The 22,633-nt window shown below is 40.6% G+C and overlaps 1 protein-coding gene across 3 annotated transcripts in view; it reads right to left on the reverse strand.

Annotated features, from left to right (window-relative positions):
- Nucleotides 1–22,633, reverse strand: part of TNRC6B (trinucleotide repeat containing adaptor 6B) — a 216,025-nt gene that overhangs the window by 13,671 nt on the left and 179,721 nt on the right. For all 3 annotated transcript variants that reach the window (XM_079774127.1, XM_079774129.1, XM_079774128.1), the window contains 10 exons: nucleotides 21,581–21,712; nucleotides 21,310–21,411; nucleotides 20,953–21,133; nucleotides 13,526–13,663; nucleotides 11,206–11,382; nucleotides 9,546–9,692; nucleotides 9,250–9,345; nucleotides 5,513–5,737; nucleotides 4,984–5,054; nucleotides 128–267 (listed from right to left, as the gene is read on the reverse strand). In XM_079774127.1, coding sequence (XP_079630253.1) covers nucleotides 128–267; nucleotides 4,984–5,054; nucleotides 5,513–5,737; nucleotides 9,250–9,345; nucleotides 9,546–9,692; nucleotides 11,206–11,382; nucleotides 13,526–13,663; nucleotides 20,953–21,133; nucleotides 21,310–21,411; nucleotides 21,581–21,712 — 1,409 coding nt within the window. The remainder of the gene's footprint in view (nucleotides 1–127; nucleotides 268–4,983; nucleotides 5,055–5,512; nucleotides 5,738–9,249; nucleotides 9,346–9,545; nucleotides 9,693–11,205; nucleotides 11,383–13,525; nucleotides 13,664–20,952; nucleotides 21,134–21,309; nucleotides 21,412–21,580; nucleotides 21,713–22,633) is intronic.

A 22,633-nucleotide genomic window follows, 5' to 3' on the forward strand; every position in this document is an offset into this window, starting at 1 on the left:
TGCTACGCGATGGTGTTGTTTTGGGCGTGTTCTCGTGCATCTTTGTTTAATTAAGCAGGTGCCAGAACGTTCATGTGTGCATCTTCCTGCGTATTGGTCTCAGTGAGCATACAGGATGGGTACTCACATGTGCAGTGCAGTTTGGGCCTTGGCTGCCTCCTGTTTGGTGCTGTATCGGATCAGGGCGGTGCCCTGCGTTAGGTTCAGGTGGAATGTCAGCAGTGGGCCATGCTGCATGCAGATGGTTCTCAAGGTTGACCCATCAATCTAAGGAGTAAGACATTTATGAGATAAAAACGGGAAGTGGGTGTGAAAGGAAGTCAAGTGACCTTTCTTATATATGAGAAGGGCTTCTGGCTTGTAAAGAGTATTAGTACTAAATAAGTCTCGGAGGGATGAATGAAGAACTCAAAATAAAAGGGTGCATCGAATACAGAGGTCTTAAAGGAAAATTTTAAGATACGCAAAGCATTGGGCGGAGATCTAATGTGCCCATTTTGCAAATTAAAAAGTTTGCACAAGTGCAGCTCAAAACAAAAGCATATGATTCAACCTGTGGTCTATATTCTTTAAGATGTAAACATGTGCTAATTTGTAGAGCTTTAAAAAGCATAAATAAGATGCTACCCAAAGAAGAGTTTAAGAAAACACAAAATTCTCAGCATCATTACTAATGTAGTAGTCTTCCACCTCCCCAGTTAACAACCTCACAAAGAGCTAGACAGAAAGTCACAAAGAAAGAAAGCACTGCTAACCATCTGATGATTTAAAGTACTGACAGCTGCCCCAGCTCACAGACTATTCTGATATCCTCTTTCTCCTACTTTGGCCATCTCAAGGTGAAACTATTTCTACCTACTGCTCTGTCCTCTGCTGCCCACTGCCAATGGGACCAAAGGTTGTAGTTGCTCACCTTAGCCAGGATCTTACCACTAAGATGTTCAGTGATTGGGGATAATTGCCCTCACCGATGACTCAAATGAATAGATCTATTTATTCACTCTGATGAATTTATTTGTATCGAGATCTCAACTATGTTTATTTAAGCTACTCAGTCCAACATTTCAGTTCATTTCTTTGGAAGTGAAACAGATTCCTTTTGGAAGAGCCTTCCAAAGTGCTACTGGCGGCAGCAGTGGGAAACATTCTGTGGTTTTACCATGGAAACCCTGCAGGATGAGACTGGCAGTTTCCCCATAGTTCTTTATAGAAAACTAGTGGCCCAGTGCACAGATTCGTGTACACTGAAAGGAAATCCGAAGAAATATTTTAATATCGCTATCTGCCCTTTCTCTATAATAGAAGTGTCAACCAAATTCACGATTGACAATGACAGATGGAAACACACAAACACATGCGTGCGATCAGCCCCAGCAAGCGCTTTATATATATAGAATAAACTTCCTTAATTAGACCTGCTTTCTGATTTAGCTAAACCTTTTCCAGCCCAGTGAAGCACCCCAACTTCTCTTTCAGGTAACTGTGAGCAACACAGCAGTAAATAACAACCCGAAGCAGATAATTATTGTAGATCACGCAGGGAGAACAAAGGGTGAAATATTTAACTGTAGCAGTGTTTGACTATATTCTGCACAGCGAGAAAACCTGAAGTCATTTTCAAGGTCCACATTTCTTCTTTTCAGTCGTGTTCTAAACTTTCTAAATCTCCATTTTCTGGCTAATGAAAGAAAATAGGATTCCACCGAGTCTCCTGTCTACCTACTCCAGGACTTCTATGAGGATCAAATGAGATGAGGCATGGGAAAATGCTTCACAGACGTTTGGTTAAAGTGTAAAATGTCTGCACCTGGCTATAAAGCAAGTCGTATTCCTGAGTTGAAGAAACTCCAAGGAGGCTAGTCGCTAGGGAGAGGAAGCTGGGCGTTGGTATGTAACGTTGGTATGTAACCTGGCACCCACAGCGACCGTTTCTGGGCTGGGCTGTGGGCCGCATTTTGCGCCACAGAATCTCGGCAGCATCGGGTGTGATTTGGTGGGCTGTCACTCTAGGGTGGTGGCGGGGCCTGTGTCCCACTTGGGAAAAGCCGAGTATTGCTTTGTGGGTGCCAGGTCCTTGTAAATGGCAGCTTCCGCATGGAGCATCTGCCCCCTGGTGGTCAGTGCACGTCATAGCGTCCAGTCGGACACTTTTAGCATATTAGCCTTTTATATATATAGACAGACTATAGGCCTGATGCATGAAATTTGTGCAAGGGGCTTGGCTCTCACAGCTGCGGCAGCTTCCTCAGCCCTTGCAGCCCCAGCTTTGTCTGGAAGGTCGTCCAGGAGGACGTCCGGAAGGTTGTTCGGCTGTCCAGTCTAATTAGCATATTATGCTTTTATTATTATAGATGATTGTAGAAACAGCTCTTAGCATTGTTTTTAAAATGACAATTGACTACAGAAGCATATCAGCATATGCCACTAGTGACTTTTCAGGATAGATGTCTTCCAAAAATATTTTAGGTAATAAAAAGTAAATTTATCCAGGCACCGAAGATTTGACCTTATAACCTTTTTTTTTTTTATTTTTTTTTTTATTTTTTTTATTGATGTCAGAGAGGAAGGGAGAGGGATAGAGAGAGAAACATCCATGAGGAGAGAGAATCACGGACCGGCTGCCTCCTGCACGCCCACTACTGGGGATCAAGCCCACGACCTGGGCATGTGCCCTTGACCGGGAATCGAACCCGGGACCTCCTGGTTTCTAGGTTGATGCTCAACCACGGAGCCACACCGGCCAGGCTGACCTTATAACCTTTTAAACTACAACCGAGATTAGTCTGCTAACCGGCAAGTGTTGATTTTTAAATACAAACACAGCCAACCCCTATATTCCTTTTATGCACATATATACATACTATTTTTCATATTATAAGACAGGAGTGAAAATAAAATAAAATGGGAGTGAATAGTTGGTTAGCTTGCCCAGTTTCATTTCAATAGAGTGTATCCCTTCTCTCATCCTAATCACATTACACCCACCACACTGTGTGTGACTACTTAGAAATAATGAGGCAGATATAGTTTTGAGGATGGTTATAAAAAATCTTCATGCTGCCCTAACTGGTTTGGCTCAGTGGATAGAGCGTCGACCTGCAGACTCAAGGGTCCCAGGTTCGATTCCGGTCAAGGGCATGTACCTTGGTTGCGGGCACATCCCCAGTAGGGGGTGTGCAGGAGGCAGCTAATGGATGTTTCTCTCTCATCGATGTTTGTAACTCTCTCTCCCTCTCCCTTCCTCTCTGTAAAAAAATCAATAAAATATATTAAAAAAAAAAATAAAAAAAAATAAAAAATCTTCATGCTTTAGTCAACTGTTAGCTAAATAACCTGGGGCTTCTGGCTGAGTTATTAGATACAGGGATTAAGAGCCAATCCAGTCTCTTCCTCATGTTAATTGTATTTAGGAAACTGCCTTTCTCAGCATGTACCATGAAACACAAGCCCTGGGTTTACTCACAAATTTATGTGTATTTGGTGACAAAAGTGACCTATCTAACCTTAGATAAGTTCGCTGGGCAAATAAATTTAGGAGAAGCTCTATTTCCCCACAGTGGATCCTAACACATGTTAGCATATTAAAGGAACTAAAAAGTCTCAGAGTGAAGAAACCTGCTTAATTTTGTTTAATCAAGTATACATTCCCAACTTATTAGGCCAGACACCTACTAATATCCCATGGGAACCACTCTAGAAGTGCTAGCTTAGCAAAGTGTACACAACTTCATTTATGAATTCAATGCTAGACAAATCATTCTGTGTGTCGAAGGCAGGGAGGCCTAATTGATCTCTCTTTTTTTTTAAATATATTTTTATTGACTTCAGAGAGGAAGGAAGAGGGAGTGATAGAAACATCAATGATGAGAGAATCATCAATCAGCTGCCTCCTGCACGCCCCCCACTAGGGATTGAGCCCGCAACCCGGGCATGTGCCCTGACTGGGAATAGAACTGTGACCTCCTGGTTCATAGGTCGATGCTCAAACACCGAGCCACGCCAGCCAGGCACCTAATTGAGCTCTTTTAACAAGATGCTGTAAAGGTTGTGCTGGCAAGTCCAAATGAAGGGTATGGGCTCAGTTTCGATGGGTTCTTTAACCTCATTTGAATGCTTAACATAATGCTGCTGCAAATATGTCAGTTATCAAAGCAACCAATGTGAAGGGAGGGTGCTCTGGTACAACTCAAGTCCCACCACACTACAAACAACCCAGAGGCATGTTCTGATGATGGAAAGGAGTGATGCCATCTACATAGAAGAGCGTAACAGAGAGAAAATCAGAAGTACCCACGAAGCATTTAAGCCTCATGAAACAGACACATTCCTTCTGCAGAGATAGATGGTTAATTATTTATGAAGCAGAAAAACAGTTAATATCAAGTCTCAAGTCTTTAGTAATTAAAAACAGGTAACTTTTTGCATGTGGTTAAAACACTTAAATAGCTATCTCCCACTTAGTTCTAGATTCTGACAGGCAAATCTGGTTGGCTGTCACTCTAGGGTGGTGGTGGGGCCTCTAGGGTGGTGGTGGGGCCTGTGTCTTACTTAGGGGAAGCCAAGTATTGCTTTGTGGGTGCCAGGTCCTTATAAATGGCAGCTCCCGCATGGAGCATCTGCCCCTGGTGGTCAGTGCACATCATAGTGACTGGTCGGGCACTTAGCATATTAGCCTTTTATATATATGCTACATAGCAAGTTATCTCTGTTAAACAGAATTCGCCAGGTAATAATGCCCCGCTGTCACCATTTTATAAACTACACATGTTAACATCACCATGAAGGCAGGCGTGAAGCTGAGTGGCCAACATCCCCCATTCAGCAGTAGGCTTTGAGCCTTGGGTGGGAATATACACCCTTGCAGGCTAGACCTCTCTGCAGTGACAGGAAATAAATTAGTTTTTGTATCTGCCCCCATCTCTGAGGTTCTCCCTCTTAACACAATTAAGTTCTAGCTAGAAAATCACAAGAAAGCATGATTACCTGTGGAGTGAGATTATGAAGAACCAGCCAATAACTAGGACGAACTGAACCACCATCACTCCAGGTAGAGCCTATAAGCAATCAGAAAATAAGATTAGGAAAAAACATAAAAAAATTTAAAAAGGCACGCGTGAGAAACATTTTCATATAGCCCACATGCTCCTTCTGTCCTCGTATAAATCAGTGTCTCTTTTTTCCACCTCACCATCACCTTTATCTTGTCACTGAATAGCCAGTTCTCTTCTCTGAGACCTGGATCCCTATGCATTCTCATGCCTTCTCTACAAGACAACATTTTCCTCCGAGTGCTCTCACTCTGCCGTTTGTCATTTTTACTCCATCAGCACCTTGGGAGTTCTTGGGTCCCTTTGCCTTACACTGCCTGCAATTCTCCACTCAAGAGATACTTTGGCCTCTACCAGCCAACCTGAATTTCCTCTCTTGTGAAGACTTCATATCTTCACCATTTGTGTTAACCTAAGACCTTTGTGTTTGAACAAGGACGCTCCTTTATGCAGATCCTTCTCACCCGAGGCAAGCCGTGAGTCCTGTGTCCCCCACCCCCTGACTGATCGTGGTGCTGTGCTGCTCCAGGGAGATGATGGTTTGGGGTTGGTCAGACCAGGTGGTGGGCGGGGCAGCGGTGTAGTGTTCCTTGAGGAAATATGGTTCTTCCACATCTTGTTGGAGAGATGAGTGGGGTTGTGTCCTATGGGATCTGGGGACCATGTTGATTTGTAATCAGGGAACTTTGCTGTAAGAAAATTGAGGAAGGAGTAAGGTTAGATCGGTTACTTTTGTCACCAAATACACACATAACTTCTGTGTGCGGACGCACACGTGCGCGTGCGCACACACACACACATTTAAATTCTAAAAACAGTAAGTGCACATTTAAAAAGCAGCAATGCAAAATAATAGTTTTTGAGCTTACTAAATATAAAATTTCCAATGACTATTACTCTGAATTGACAAATTAACAAATGGAGTAAAGCTTTAATAAGATATCCAATTCCCTACTGCTTTCTTAACTAAACACAGCCCGAAAGGGAAGATAAATTCAAGGACAGTATTCCTGAACCCATTAGACTTCTAGATATAGAATATGAAACCTAGCAGAACTAAGACATTCTACAAATACTTATTGACTTAATGGAAATTACATTAGAAAATCACGTTTTTCTTGATATCCAGAATATTAGATATCAACATTCAAACAGATTTTAAAAAATACAATCAACACATATTCTCTAAGGGCTTACTATGCTTTAAGACGCTAAATCAGTGTGTGGGTAATATAAATAGTTATTCCCAAGAACTTCAAGGTCAGATGGGAAGACAAAACAGGTGAACAACAAAATTGGTAACCCCAGGCAACATCAGATATGCTCAATACACAGAGAAGAAAGACAATACTGGACTGTCAGCAAAGGCTTTGCAAAGACAGGTCTTGAAGGATTTACATAAACAGATGGGCTCAGAGTTTACACCCATTCTGTACCAAATATGCTTTCCCCCAATTCTGGCTGAACAACCTTCCACCGGGGCAGAAAGGTAAAGGAGGCCGTGAAGGTAGGCTGGGGACTGATTGAGCTATCAGGAGATTTCGCAGTAGATTCAGTATGTCGTATTTAAAGTAGGATCGAAAACCTGGGTGACAGCAAACAGAACGGAACAGAGACATGGATAAGAGAGGTACGACGGCAGACTAAACCACTTGGGGACATCATCACTGCCTGGATCCAGGGAACAAGGGAGAAATGAAAGAGGAAAAACAATACTGACATTTTGTGACTTAGTGATACATGAGCGCATCACTAAGAAAAATACAGAGTTTAGTTAAAAAGGAGAGATAATTTTGGAGGTGGGACAGTGTATGTTCAGTTTTAGACATATCTGGGCTAATTCTTGGGCCATCTCTCAGGTGAATGTCCAATTATAGACAAAAGATAAATCAGATAAACCTGAGATATGGGCAGTTATAGGAATAAAAGAGTTAGGTGAAAATGAGTTTTTACATGTAAGGAAGAATTCCTGCAAAAGTATAATGTAGGGCAGTGGTTAAAACATGAAATACTAAGTTGGCTCCTTTATACACTCAGACCTGAGGCAAATTACATTAGCTCTTTGAACCTCAGTTTCTTCATCTACAAAATGGGGATAACACCAGAGCCTCCTTACTTTTAGTGAAAGTAAGATAAACATTCATGCTGAGCCCTGGCTGGTGTGGCTCAGTGGTTGGTTGGGTGTGGTCCTGTGCACTGAAAGGTTGCCGGTTTGATCCCTAGTAGGGGGCATGCAGGACGCAGCTGATCAATGTTTTGTATTACATCAATGTTTCCTTCTCTCCCCCATTCCCTTCCTCTCTCTCTCTTTTATTAAAAAAAAGCCCTTGCTGGTTTGGCTCAGTGGATAGAGCATTGGCCTGCAGACTCAAGGGTCCCAGGTTTGATTCCAGTCAAGGGCACATACCCAGGTTGCAGGCTCGATCTCCAGTAGGGGGCATGCAGGAGGCAGCCAATCAATGATTCTCTCTCATCATGGATGTTTCTCTCTCTCCCCTCTCCCTTCCTCTCTGAAATGAATAAAAAAATATATTTTTAAAAAATCAATAAAAAAGGACATCAAAAAGAAAAAAAATGGAATTTATGCTAACAACAGTGTGGTGATAGCTGGGGGGTAGGTGGAGGTGGGCAAAGAGGGTAAAATGGGGACGAAAGAGACTTTACTTGGGGCGATAAGCACATGATGCAGTGTGCAGATAATGTTTTCTATATGGTTTTGCGAACGTATGTCACCCCAATAAATTCAATTAAAAAGAAGAAGCTTGAGATAAAATACTGTGATGAGGCAGCACACACAGTGAGAGAAGGCACACTGGGGAGTTGGACAGGTGACATCTGAGGGAAACCTTCCAGCTCAGCTCTGCTGCCATGGTCTGCATCTTCATGAGATACCAGCCGACCCCAACTGCAGCAGAAAAACTGGCCAACTAGGCCCTGCCCAGACTTCGAACCCACTGAGTCATTAGAAAGAAATAAGTCATTGCTTTTTCTTTTTAAAAAGGAATTTATGTTGAGGGCTTAGCATGCTGCCTGGTTTACAGGAGCACTCAATAAAATGACAGATTATTGTTGCACTGTTGATATATGACAGAGGTAAAAAGAAAAAGAAAAAAGAAAACAATTTGTAAGGTCATTAACCTGCAGAGTCTTAGTAGGTAGCTAAGGACTTGTTTTATTTACTTTTGCCTAGACAAAGAACAGAAGCCTTAATGACTTGAATGGCTTAAGGTCCAACTTTTCCAAGATCAAAGTGACAATTACTAATGATTTCTCTCCCAATCTGTAAGGCATTGTGTTAAGTGAGTGACTTCAAAGGCTCTATTATACCCATTATATAGCCATTAACTTTTCCATCCCCTAGTGTTCCCCAAAAACAAAACAACAAAAAAGGAACTCAACAAAGGTTGTTGGTAGAATTAATCAAGGTCCTCTTGTTTTCCCTTAGCCTTTAAAAATTTATTTATTTATTTTAGAGAGAAAAAGGAAAGGAGTGGGGGGGAGGAAAGGGGAGAGAGAGAAGAGAGAGAGAGAGAGAGAGAGAGAGAGAGAGAGAGAGAGAGAGAAGAGAAGAGAAGAGAAGAGAAGAGAAGAGAAGAGAAGAGAAGAGAAGAGAAGAGAAGAGAAGAGAAAGAGAGAAAGAGAGAGAGAGAGAGAGAGAGAGAGAGAGAGAGAGAGAGAGATTTGTTGTCTCACTTATTTATGCATCATTGGTGATACTTGTATGTGCCATGTCTGGGGATTAAACCTACAACCTTGGTGTATCGGGACAATGCTCTAATCAACTGAGCTACCCAGCCAGGGCTGCCCATAGGCTTTGTCTGAAAGTGGAAGGATTTTTAGAGAAAAGCAAGCTATAATTGGCTGCCTTAGGAATAACAACCTGGACTTGCCTGGTTCTTCCCATGGCCCTTGATTCTCCTGGCAGATTGGTTAAAAGAAAAGCACTTGTGCCATCAGAATATAACCTCTGACCTCTTTCAACACTGACAGCTCTCTGTGAATGTGTCACCATTTGCTTTGTCCTAAAGCTGTGTCATCCTGCCCTTCTGACACTGGAAGGTCCTCCAGAACATGGTCAATACAAGAGTTGTGCCTCCATCCATGCTGACATATTGCTGCTATTCAACTACTATAAAAGTATTCGTTAAGAAATACATGCCAATGTCCTGTGTAAAAGGAAACAAACAGGTCACACTTATACCTGAAGTGCTATGAACGTTGGTAAAGGAGTTGTCAGAGGCACTGTAGGGCCAGGCACCAGGTGAAGGCAGCGAGGTGTTGAGGGAAGAATTAGACCCTTTGAGTGACAGATGAAAAATAAGATGAAAATATTGCAGATAAATGTCAGTATAACAAATGAAACTTGGAAAATCTTTATGTTCTTAAGTTTTCTGGTTAAATTATTAGATAATAGCAAGTATAAATGAAGCCACAGGTTGACACATTTGAAAATGTTGGGTATTGAATCATCAACACAGAAATGCTTGACTTATTTACCTGTGGTGTTATCCCGCAGAAGTTGGTGGTCAGTATCTACAATGGGAGATGTGGCTGTACCCCCCAGCACACTTCCTGGGGTGACATAGGGATCAGATTCAGGGTCAATGTTTTGGATACCTTTCCATGGCACTCCTGGTTGGAATTCTGAGAGAAGAAGAACAAGTATTAGAGGTTTTTGTTTTTAAATATATTTTTATTAATTTCAGAGAGAAAGAGAGAGATAGAAACATCAATGATAAGGGAGTATCATTGATCAGCTGCCTCCCACATGCCCCCCCACTGGGGATGAAGCCCACAATCCAGGCATGTGCCCTGACCGGGAATCAAACAGTTCATAGGTCAATGCTCAACCACTGAGCCACGCTGACCAGGCAAGAGGTAGAAGGTTGTTCAAAAAATGGTATAATAAAGTTATTTTTTGATATAAGAAATAGATCTGTAAAAAGTCTAAATAATCTATTTTATTTCATATTTTCATCATAGAATTTTTAAAAATGTCATCCTGAAAATATACTCTGGCAGCAACCTTTGTGTTATCACAACATGTCAACCTTCTGTCTCTCTATGGTTGTGAAGTTAATGCCAGAGCTCATCAGTGTCTAGTCCTAATACCTGCTCTTCCTGCTCCCAGGGAAATTTAGGCCTGGGGGCAGGGGCAGGATTAAGGCCTGGTCCTCATGAGAACTATTCAGGCATCTAGGACAAGAACTGAGAGAAAATCTAGGTTGGGGATCAGTGTCTTCTTCCATTTATCTCACCGCAAATTGGCTCAGATGCACAGAAAAAAACACAATACAAATGTCCACTACTACATGGAATGTGCAGGGACAACTGGCAGGAATAATTAGGCTTTCATGAAAAAGCCTGGAATATGTATAAGTAGTGTTTACAATTTTTATTGGTTAATTTCAATCATATTTGAAGTTACGTGATGTGTTAATAACATTTTATTTTTCTAATCACGATGAAGAGAAGCAATGTGCATTATATATGAGCAACAGGCATTATACAAGCCTACTTTAATAAACTGAAACTCAGTATACTCATATCACAAATATAACTATGTAGATAGGTTTAGAAGGACATATACCAAGTGTTTTTTTTATTTTTGCTTTACTACATTAAAATTTTTTTCTACAATGAATAGGTTATTTGTATCGAGAGAGAGAGAGAGAGAGAGAGAGAGAGAGAGAGAGAGAGAGAGAGAGAGAGAGGAAAAAAAAGCAATAAATATTCTCATTCACTCAGTACTGTGAACTTGACAATAAATACTTGCTTAAAAAATAAATCAATTCAATGGCTATTTCAGAAGAATCCAGGTTACAAAGCATCCTATGACAAATGCATGCCAAGCCCCAGCTCCAAGTCGCCATCTTTTATCTCCGGATTCCCCTCCAGACTTCCTTCGGCGTATCCCAAGTCCACGCAGTATTTACCACTCAGTAGCTTACCTTGCAGGCAATCAGTGTCAACACCTTATTTTCCTGACTGAATGCTACAGAGCAGAGACCGTATCTAATGAAAATTTTCTATCTTCCCACAGCATATCACATACTTTGCTTTTATCAGGCAGTAATTACTAAATGAAGTGAATGAAAGTAGATGCCTTAGTAAAGTGGATGGCGAAAACAATTTGTTCAGAATTCCTGGACAATACCTGGAGGCCAACTGGCATTGCTGGATTTACTTCCGATTTTATTTGTTGGTGGAGATTTGGCAGGTAACCAGCTATCACCAGCAGGACCCGTATGGCCACCCAGTGTGTCACCTGGGATGATATCAAACTGGTTGTATGGTGACCCTCCTCGGGTCTTACCAGGGGCCACTATAGCGCCTGACAAAAGAGAGAGGAAACTAATTCACACTTGGAAAGGACTCCTGTGAATAGAACTTGTCAATCTTTTATTTAGAGAAACTCAAACAAATACAGTATTCTGAAGCTTATGAAGTAGAGAGAGTACTAGGATGAGGGGTCACTCTTGAGATCCAGTATATAATTAATAAGAGGGATGACCATGAACAATTCATTTCACTTTTCTGAGCCTTTCAATTTCTCACTCATGCACATAACACTATTTTCATTCTTGAATGTTCCTTTTAGTTTTAAAATTCTATGGTCTTATGAAGTTAACTAAACTTTCATAAACTACAAATCACACCATTATCCCCACAGTTTCTACACTAATGACTCAAGAGTGAGAAATAATAGAAACATTAAACAACTTGCAGCACATAAGAAGGTTTTTTAACGACATTTGTATCGACACTACCCACCCAAGTTCTTCAGTGCTGATCAGGCCTAGTTTTGCCGGCAGAAGCAATATAAACGCAGGGAAGTCCACTGGAGAGAAAAGCATCTGCAATTGCTTTAAATTCCAAAGCCATGAGATGGAATTCCTGCCTAGGGTCTTTGCCAGGACAAGACCAGCAGTGAACTCTGCAGCTCTGAGATCCATGGCCCCACACACGAAGAACAGCAAATCCTTTGTAAGTACTTTCCTGAGAGCATTTCAGCGGTTTGTCAGTGCCCGCTTCATACATTTTATATGCCACGAGGCAGGAAAAAAATCAAATGCTTAAAATTCCCTTAAACTAACAAAAAAAGAGCTTTACTTTAAATAACATTTTTAGTCTCCGTGAGATACCACTCTACCTATTTCTCAAACCAATTTTACATGCTGTATTGTGTCACTTGATCTATTCTTAGGGTCCTATTTATGAACTGATAAAATTAGTGCAAAGGCTATGTATTAAAATATCTATGTATAAATACTGGTTAAAAGAATCTGCTCGGTTTGGCCTAGCAGGAGTATCAAAACTGTCTCCATGCTCAGCTAAGAAGTCACTGACTTTCTGGAGCCTCTGAAAGAAACCCCCGACTTGAGGGCACAGTACAGCGCAGTAGTAGAGCACGAAAAGCTCGAGTCCCTTGGAGATTGCTAAGGAAATGGGGAAAATATCACCTGTTAGCTCTAAAAAGGCAAGTGGCTGTTCTACCTTCTCGATATCCTCCCACAGGCCATTTTGTACTTATTGTCATGCATGTATCAAGTCTTTGGGGAAGGAAGCAGTGTAAGTGCCTGAAGCTATAGGTGATGGGCTTGGGTTACTGAGTTCAGAAACAGATCTTATAGTTTCTACAAATCCTTCTTCATTTTGTGGCACAAAATCAAATGACGTGCTTTGGCATAGCAGGCAGAGAGCTCCAAGTGGCCACTTGAGCAGCCGCTGGATGGGCACGTTTTTATGAGTGGCTTATAAAGGAACCACGGACGGCTGCAGGCTGACGGGGCTGAGGCCTGCCAGGGAGCTGCAGCAGCGGTCCCACTCCTATTATACTTGGTTCTCATAGACAGAGTTGAGTCCAAGCCAATTACTATTCATTGAAACTAACATTGAAACGAAGGCTGAAGGAAGACTCCGAGACCTTTTATCTGTCTTACAGGGAAATGGAGAAGCTCTTACAGAGAATTATGGAGATGAAGGGCTGACCCACATTTACAACCAAAGCCTAGAATGCCCTCAATTGCTGTAATCCATAAAGAGCAAGAAAGCTTTGTGGAAAGTCCAATTCTCATGTATTAATCTATTAGTCATCTTTTGGAGGTTGAAAGGTTCAAAAATCAATATATTTGTTGTGATCTCATGCACCTAAAAAAACCCTGTTTTTGTTCTCTCAGCCAATTCATTAGGGTTTTACCCTAAATGGGTGATTAAGTTTGTTTCTACTATCCTCAATCCCATCCCACCGCAGGTGGGAAGTTTTGCTCTCTTTAATTAGAACTAGCATTCTTATAATTTGAAATGCATACGCAATCTTTCTTCATAGGCAATCATAAGATTTTTGGGGGAGAAATTAAGAGGCTTGCTAGTAAGAAAAAGCTAAAAATCCATGCTTTAAAATAATTTTACAGGACACTTCAAGGCCTGCTGAGGGTCAGAAGAGCTCCAGCTCATAATGCTTTGCTTGCTCTTACCATTTTTGTGCATATTGGCTTCCTGTGTGGCTACAGAGGGCAGTCCCTCCATCATGGAGGTCCACTGTTTAAAGCGAGACTCCGTTCCAGCCTCTTTCCCGCCAACCATGCCATAGTCCATGCCGCCAGAGCTGAAGCCTAAAACAGAAAACCACATGTTATGTCTTTCTATAAATTTCTAGTATCAGTAACAAGAGTTCTGAGGCAGAACCCACGAATGGATTCATTTGTAACTTAAAGACTAATTCTCAAGGAGTTTCATTCAGAAACTGACATTTTAATTCAAAATACTGATCTTGGCTCTTGCTTGCTAAAAACATAACGACTCTGTTAAGATATGAAAATGTGTATGACTGCCATATAATTAAGACCATCTCACCCACCTATTAATTTAGCTGACATTTGTGCCAAATAGAATGTTGGGGCCAGTGATTCTCCAACTGAGGTGGAGGTGTCCACACATGAAACTAACACAGAATGAGAGCAGCTATGAGGTGTGGTAAGGGCACTGGGGGAGGAGAGGCTTTGCAGAAGAAGGGAAATTTGACCTGGGGCCTAGGGGAGGTATGTGAGGAAATCAAGGAAACCAAGTACAAAGCTCTAACTCTTGACAATATTTAAGGCATGAGAGTCCGGTGTAAGTCCAATGCTTGGCTAACTATGGATGAAGTGAGGCAGAGTGGCAGGAGATGGGGGAGAAATGAAGAATCATGTCATGCAGGGTCTTTATATATCAGGTAAAGGAGTTTGGAGCTTTTTTCCTCTTAGACAGGAGATAAAGAAAATTTTAAGCAAGTGAGAGAGCAGTAGCTAGGTTTGTATTTTAGAAAGAGAGCTGGCAAGGTGAGAATAGGTAGATGAAGGTCAGGGTAGAACCTGAGAGATCAATTTGAAAGAAGTTTTTATGCAGTGATGCAGATCCCAAAGCTCAAACAGGTGATTAGTAAGAGGCTCAGAGCTGACTTTGCCATGAGTCCCCAGGTAAGCCTCGGGTGTCAGGCTTTCCGCAAGAGTTTTGGTGGGTAATGCTTTCCCACTGCAGAGGGCTGGACAGGAGAAAGCCAAAGTGAGAGACTCGTTGATGGAGTTTCGCAAGGTCCACCATCCATTTGGGATCACAATGTACTTAATATTTTTTCAAACCCACTGTCATAAAAGTAAAATAAAGCAATGAAACAGAGAAGGGGAAGAACAATGAATAACCAGAGAGACGATTAAGAGGTATAGTAAGTGTAGCATCCCAGAGAGGTGATCAGGATTCCCCATGCCGAAGCTCAGGTGGCTTGTAAGAGCCAAAAGCCAATCTATTCTTACTCTAGAACGTGCAGCTCTGGCCAGGCAAGACTCCATGCTGCATCCATGTTACTCTCCTACCATCTGCTGGTGTCTTATTGGTTCCTAAATACCATTTATCCAAATCCCACTGAGGGTCCAGGACATGTCCCCCCCACCCCCCGTGCTTCTCCTAGTTGTCAGGTATAGTTTTACAAATGCATAATAAATCAAGTTCAAGTCCATTTCTAACACCCTCTTGACATGTTCAAAATGTTGCTATAAATAGAAAGAACTTTGTTCTTTCACACTGTTTGTAACTGACTTCACTAGTCTAAGTAACTGAAGGGTGGAGAGTAGAAATCCTTGCTATGAGCCGGAATTATTTAAAATTAAACACATTTTAAAAATAGGGTTTAAGATATTTTCATCTTTTGTCCTAGGTAGCTGAGTTGAAATAAGACTGGAGGGCAGGGAAGTTGAATGGAACAAGGGCTTTCTCTGACATAAGCTCTAATGGCCTAAGTGTGTTGCTCCTTGGGCAAATTACACCTCTACCTTTGACAGAGAAAACCAGCCCAAGGTGCTTGGATTCCAGGCCATCTGAAAGCTGGTTCCAGTCATTGAGAAAGAGCTTTTGAAAATAACTCAGGATTCTGGTGAAGATTAAAAACAAGAATGTAGGGATTAGTAAAAGGATAAGGAACCATTCCTTACACATTAATTTTCTTTAACGTTGCTCTAAAATTTCTCTAAAACTCATAGTGAATTAAAGGTATTAAATTTCAGCTGTTTAGAATTCTTTTGTGACACATGAAGTGTAGAAAATTAGTAAGAGTTATGAATCGTAGGAGAGGGGAGTCCATCTGAACCTTAAGCAAAGTGGGCATCATTCTCATTAGAAACTTGGAGATCAAATGCCACCAAAATATAGCAGCACCATAACTAAATAACAAGGTTTGGTAAGGAAAAAAATTAAAGGGGTGATAGGAAGGACAGAAGATGAAACTGCCTTGAAAGGCTCACCCTGCAAACCCAAAACCACTGAAAGGAAAAAAAAAAGTCAGTGCAAGGTTGTACATGACTCTTTTTTTCTCGATGTCATGCAACGTTGGCATGACATCAGGATACAGAATGCACTCAGCAACTCTGGAGGGAGGGATTCTGGGCGCTGTGCTCTGTGGCTGCATTAACAGAAAGCAGAGGAGCACACCACTTGTGATCTCTGGGCAACTAATGAGCGATCATACCTCTAAACCCAGGAGAACACTGACTTTATTACACTATTTCATTAAAACCAAACTTGCTCAGTCCACCAAGTGGCCTCCCTGCAACTCTCCAGCTCACCAACACTTTAACTCAAATCAAACAAACCATTTAGTTCAGTTTAATGAATATTTATGGAGAGCCTAATTTGTGCCAGGTTCTATGTTAGCAACTGAGGTACAGAGAGATAAGACGTGCCCCTTGCCTTCCCAGGGACTCATTTCTCCAGTATATCCCTTTTAGCTATCTTATCATTCTTACAAAAACAACCCTTTGTGTATCTTATCTGTCCTTTCTCCCGCTTCCATGCACCTTAATTCATCATCTGTTCATCACTACCACTTGGCTCAGTGCTTAGCATCTGAAGGAAACTCTCTCAAATGAACTAGTCCTTCATTGTTCCCTCCTTCACTCCCTTTGTAGTTCTGTTTTCTGCTACTCCTTTTATTGTAGATTAAAAAACAAACTACTGCTTTTGTAATAATTATAATAAACACATTACAAGAGAAACAAATCACCCACAGTTGCCCATTTAACACAACAGTTCTAATCCATGTCCACATGTACATGATATTGTGATATTCATAGATACAAATTACTCTCCTGCTATTTTAAAAATCTATAATATTCATAACTTTACTTTTCACTAGGTATGCACACATAAATATTATAAATGTTGATACATTTTAAACATAAAAATAAGATTTAATTGGAAATGCGTTTTCTATTAAGATGTGTGACTGTTTTAACGATTAGTTCAGCTACTAATGACTGTGGATGAAAGGGGCCACCTGCTAACCTGACAAGCTCAGGGGAGGCCTGCATGGCGGTCTTGCAAACTCAGAGACCTAAAGTCACCACAAAGGATGGTCTGAAATTAAACTTTAACTAAAAGCAGTGATGTTGGGTAGTTACGTCCTAGGCCAGTATCTTCACTGACAAGGTCAACCTTTACCTTCGCTGAGCCTATCTATCTTTTTGCATCTATTGTAACATACCCTTGAAATGTCTGGGTAACTTGTAACTTCCCTTTTTCTGGACCCCTTGGGGCACAACCTAATGTGCTGGGACAGATACCACAAATTCCTTCATTATCATGTTAATTGTTCCTGCACCCACCTAAGTATGTGTCCATCATTTTATTTTTTATCCAATCCCAGGGGTTTCCCCCTTTGCTTTCTCCCGCCTCTCGTCTATCACCAATGGATTTCATGTAACCCACCTCGGTCCCTTTCCTCTGATTGCAATGTATAAATACAGATGTAACCCGCCATTCTCCGGAGCATTATCTCAATTCATTGAGGTTCTGCTTCCCGGCTTTTGTCGACAGTTTGGCTCAAATAAACTCACAAAAATTCTTTACAGGTTTCAATGGTTTTTTGGCGTTGACTATGACATTATTAAAATGAGATCAAATTCATGCTATTTTATGACTATTTTTACAAATTTTTGTACACATAAAGCACTAATAAATTTTTTTATGAATAAGCAAATTGGAAAAGACAACATCACTTCTCTTTTTTAAAAAACAATAACATCACTTATTTCTTTGAATTCTTTTTAAAGTATATTCCCTCCCCCCCCGCCCCCGCCCAGGGTTTGATAACATATATACTAAAACATAACTTTTAGATAGGTCATTATTAACTGACAATTTAATTTTTCAATTTTGCTACAAGCAGAGAATTTAAAAAAACATCTATTTTACAGAAACAATCAATTAAAAATTAGTTAAGCCGTCAGAAGTCATTTAACTTTTTAATTTTGAGAAAATATACCAAAAGAGGCTTTATCAAGACTTAAGATACTTTTAATTATTCCTGCTACTTTTACCCACAGGTTATCTTTTTTAGGTTGATACACTCAGCATTAGAAAGATTAAAATACTATTCATTTTGTTACATCTTTGCCATATAATCTTTTTTGAAAAAAATCTCTGTATAAGCCTGAAATATATTTTTATCAAAATTTATAGCTACAGATTTATTCAAAACAGGCAGCCAAATCAGACTTACTTTGAGTCTCAAAATATATTTTTCAATTTAAATAAAGTAATATACATTAAGAAAAATTATACAAAATGTATCTTGTAAGGAAGATTAAAACTGGTCAGATTACAATTAATATGATAAAGTCCTAATAAAATTAATTTAGCTATCTATATATATAAAAGTCAAGTGACCTTAACAACGGGAATGACCAGTCGCTATGACGCGCACTGCGGCCTGCCAACCGTCCTCATGGGGGGCGGGGCTGGCCGCCAACCTCCTGTGGCCCCTCCACTTGGCCGGCCCAGTCCCGATCTGTCCCGATTGGGGTGGGCCAGCTGGACCCCACACATGCATGAATTCATGCACTGGACCTCTAGTTATTTAATAAGTTATCAAATGTAAACAGGTTAATAAGTCAATATGTTCTTTCTCCTTGCTTCAATAGGATTTCAATACATAGCTAAATGTATAAATTACTTATGCAACAGGAATATGATATAAAACAAACTTTTTTTCATAAATGCATGTGTGTGTGTGTATTGAACTCTGATCCTTTAGCCATTAGGAATAGTTAAGACTAAAACAATAATCACAAATAACACCAGTAATCTAACAAGGCATCATGATAAAATTTTTCAATATTCTTAATAATTAAGAAAGGTATATGTGCTAAAAACAGATTCAAAGTCAAAGTATACTTTTACTTTTTAATAGGAGGCAGAAAATGTTAAAGCTGTTCTAAAGACTGATTGTCACTGAGCTAAATACATCATGACTTTAGGTCACGTAATAAGGTTTATCCACAGGCTTTACCCTAATGCATTGTGAAAACGTGTGTTTTTTTAAAAAATATTTCTACTGATTTTTAGAGAGAGACGAAGGGAGAGGGAGAGAGAAGAGGGAGAGAAAGAAACATCGATGTGAAAGAAATATTGCTTGACTGCCTCTTCCACACCCCCAACATAGGATCGAGCCTGCAACCTGGGCATGTGCCCTGACCCGGAATCGAATCAGAAACCTGTTGGTGCACAGGATGATGCCCAACCCATTGAACCACAAAGGCCAGGCCGAAAATGTGTTTTAAGAGTACTAAGTGTCAGTAACCTGTCAGTAACCTTCAAGCTGTTTGAAGGTGCCTTTCTTTCCACCTGAGACATGCTCTAGGGATGAATACCGAGAAGAGCTGAAAAGAACCATGTGCACTTAAATACGTGGAAAAGCTGCTTGCAAACTTTGCAAATGCTCTCTTTGCTTTGAACTGCCTGGACTCTACTTTGCGAACTACATATTCTTTGATAAAAAGAAATGGAAGCAAAGTTGTCCTGCTTTATTACAGCATATGGCAGGGGTGGGGAAAGTCCAGCCTGTGGAATCATTTGGTCTGGCCTTGCCAAGGCATTAGGGGTGAGTTAATTAAATGTTTGACCAAATATAGCAGGCTAGTTTTTAAGTTGATAATTTTGTATGGCCTGTGAATGATGTTATAAATATCCAAATGGTCCTTGGCAGAAAAAAAGGTTCCCTACCCCTGACATATGGTGTCTAAATTCAGAACAACTCAACACATATCAAAACACCCAGGTTCTTAGGTCAAGCTTCATCCTTAACAGAAAGCATGATGAAGAAGCAGACTGGAAACCCAGGAGATAATGACACCTTAATTAGTTATTATGGGAGGCTTCCTCCTTGCTTGGTAACCTGGTGTTCTATACTCAGATGAGCATGCCCTAGTAAGATATGGGATGGTGGAGAGTCTGTCCTTCTGTGTCAAGTGGTAGAAAGGATATATTGAATTTAAGTCAGTTCTCAGGTGGGTAATTTTAAAGAAAGAGTATAACTGAGACTGGCCAGTGTTGCTAGTAGTTGAGCATCACCCCATGAACCAGGAAGTCCCAGTTCAATTTCCGGTCAGGGCACACACCTAGGCTGGATCCCCAGTAAGGGGTGTGCAGGAGGCAGCCAATAGATGATTCTCTCTCATCATTGATGTTTCTCTCTCTCTCCCCCTCTCCCTTCCTCTCTCTGAAAGAAATAAAAACATATATAAGTAGGTGCCTCACAGACTAGAACACAGAAAGCAAGGTCATTTGTTTGTCCAGGGATTTCAGGTTTTCTTGCTTTTTATTATTTTTGTTCTTTTTATTATTTTTTTGGCTAGGAGCATGGATTTCAGGTTTTCTTGCTTTTGAGTTTGCATAGTAGAGTACTTTCTTTACCAAAATAAAATCTAAACGTGAATCTGAGAAGAAACCTGCTGTGGTGTGTGGTATGTTTTTAATTTTTGAAATTTATTTTTAAATCACTGTTGCCTCACTGATTGGATTCGGCTTACAACATGTTCCTCAGTTCTGAAAGAGCTATGATTTGCCTGCCAAGAAATTCTTTATGAATGTCAAAGGTGTAACCTTACTTGTGCTAATTCTATTTAAATCAGATGAAATACAAATATCAGGAGAATTTTACCAGTTTGCCTTATAAATTTAATTTTAGTTCTCCATTTTCTCAAGAGAAGGTAATTTTATGTCAAGTTAAATACCTCAACCTGTATATATTTTAATATGTTATAACCTCAGGTACCTGTAGCACTCACAGCATATACAAACATTTAAACCAGTTTTTAAAAATTCCTACTTCTGGGTAAGGAGACTGCCATTCATCCATAAAAAAAACTGCTTTTCAGTCAGAAGTTGGAGCCCTGTCTTTGCTATTTACTCATTGTGTGGTCAGCTTCTGAAACCTATAGAAACTCTCAGATGTTGATAACTCAGGTATCTCTCATCTGTAAGACAGAGATAAGACTATATACACTTCGTATGGCTGTTATGAAAACAGAGGGTAATGTAGGTTCAATCCTTACCATAGGCTTAAAAATGGTAATTCTCATTACTAACAACTTACCGGAACCATATCCAGGTATTGGCCCTTTGGTTTGAAGGTCTGGGAGCCCCACATTCAGAGTGCTGGGTACCATGTTGTCCAGATGTGGCTTGGGCCCGACGGGATGAGACGGTGAATGCTTCATGCTCGGCTGCCTCTGCTGCTGCTGCTGCTGCTGCAGTGCACTCACCATTCGAGCCAGCTGGAGGCGGGCAGGCCAGAGCAAGGAGGCCCAAGGGGGAACAGACACACGGTAAGGCAATGTCCCGAACTTCACAGGAAAAGGTTACATATGATTTGTTTTGCTATCAAAGAGGTTTCGTAGAAATGCACTCCTTACGAAGAGCACTAGAGAGGGACCCTTGCAATCCCATGTACCTGCTGCTCTTGCTGCTGGCGCACAGCCTGAGAAATCTTTCTCTGGTTCTGTAACAACTGCTGCTGCTGCTGCTGCTGCTGCTGCAAGAGAAGCTGACACGCCTACAGGGCAGAGAGAGAGAGGCCCTAAGCTTCCTGAATCAAGTACCACCAAGTTCTTGGTCTATTGGTCATTTTTACCCCCCAGATGAGCGCACATAAAATGAAGCAAATCAAGTTAAAGAACAAGTACATAGCCCTTTTACTTACAGGAGGAAAATCTGCTACTTACCAACTGAAACTGGGGAATCTGTGGAAGCTGGCTCAGCATGGCAATTTGTTGAGGAGATAACTGGGGCCCCACATTGAAAAGACCTGGATTCAGGCCACTGTTGGGAAACTGCTTGAGCACTGAGGCAGAAACCTAGCCAAAAAAATAATAAAAAGAACAAAAAAGTTGAACTGTCAGAAGTTATCAAAATAAATTATTCTTGTGTGGAAATAATCTTAATAGATCTAAAACAAGAGTTAATTTTTTCCTTGAAAAATATTACATGATTGGGAAAATTACATCAAAGAGTTAACAATGGTTATCTCTGAGTGGTGATAGTATATGAGCTTTTAAATTCTTTTATTAGACTTTGCAATTTTTTTACAACAAAAATGATAAACTTTACAATCAGGAAAACAGGCAAGATCAGAAAATTTTAATGACAATATGACGTTTGTCTGAGAAATTATTACTCAAAATGTGCCATAAAACAAAATATATCAAACCGTATAAAGCTACTTAATAAATGCTTAAAAGAAAGTATTTGTTATACAAATAAAAAAATATTATCAACTGATAAACAAAAGACACTGACTGGCTCAGCTGGTTCTTCCTCCATGGTTCTCGGGAGTGAGCTAGGCTAGGCTGCAGGAACCTCCAGGGGTAGACACAGGACTCCCTCCCGTATTCAGACTCCTCATTTAAGATGTTTTATCTGACCGGAACTGAGTTTCTCTGCACGTTCTTTCACTGAACCCACTGAATCAGCTGGTGCCAAGGACAACAAACTTAATCCCTCTTCCATGAGTGGCAAGAAGCACACTGGTCAAGAGTTTATTTAGTTCTGGAGGCAGACTGCATAGGTCTGCCATTTCTGAGGCATGTGACTCAGGGCAAGTTACTTATTTCACCTTTCCGAGCTTCATTTTCCTTACCTCCAAAATTGGAATAATAATATTAACTTCAGTGATTGCTTGAGAATTTTATGAGTTAATCCATGTCAAATGCTTAGAAATGCACCCCATAAATGCTCTTATTCTTCAGGATGGTTTTTCAATGTCTAGAGACAATGAT

Source organism: Cnephaeus nilssonii (assembly GCF_951640355.1).
Source record: "Cnephaeus nilssonii genome assembly, chromosome: 6".
NCBI lineage: Eukaryota > Metazoa > Chordata > Mammalia > Chiroptera > Vespertilionidae > Cnephaeus > Cnephaeus nilssonii.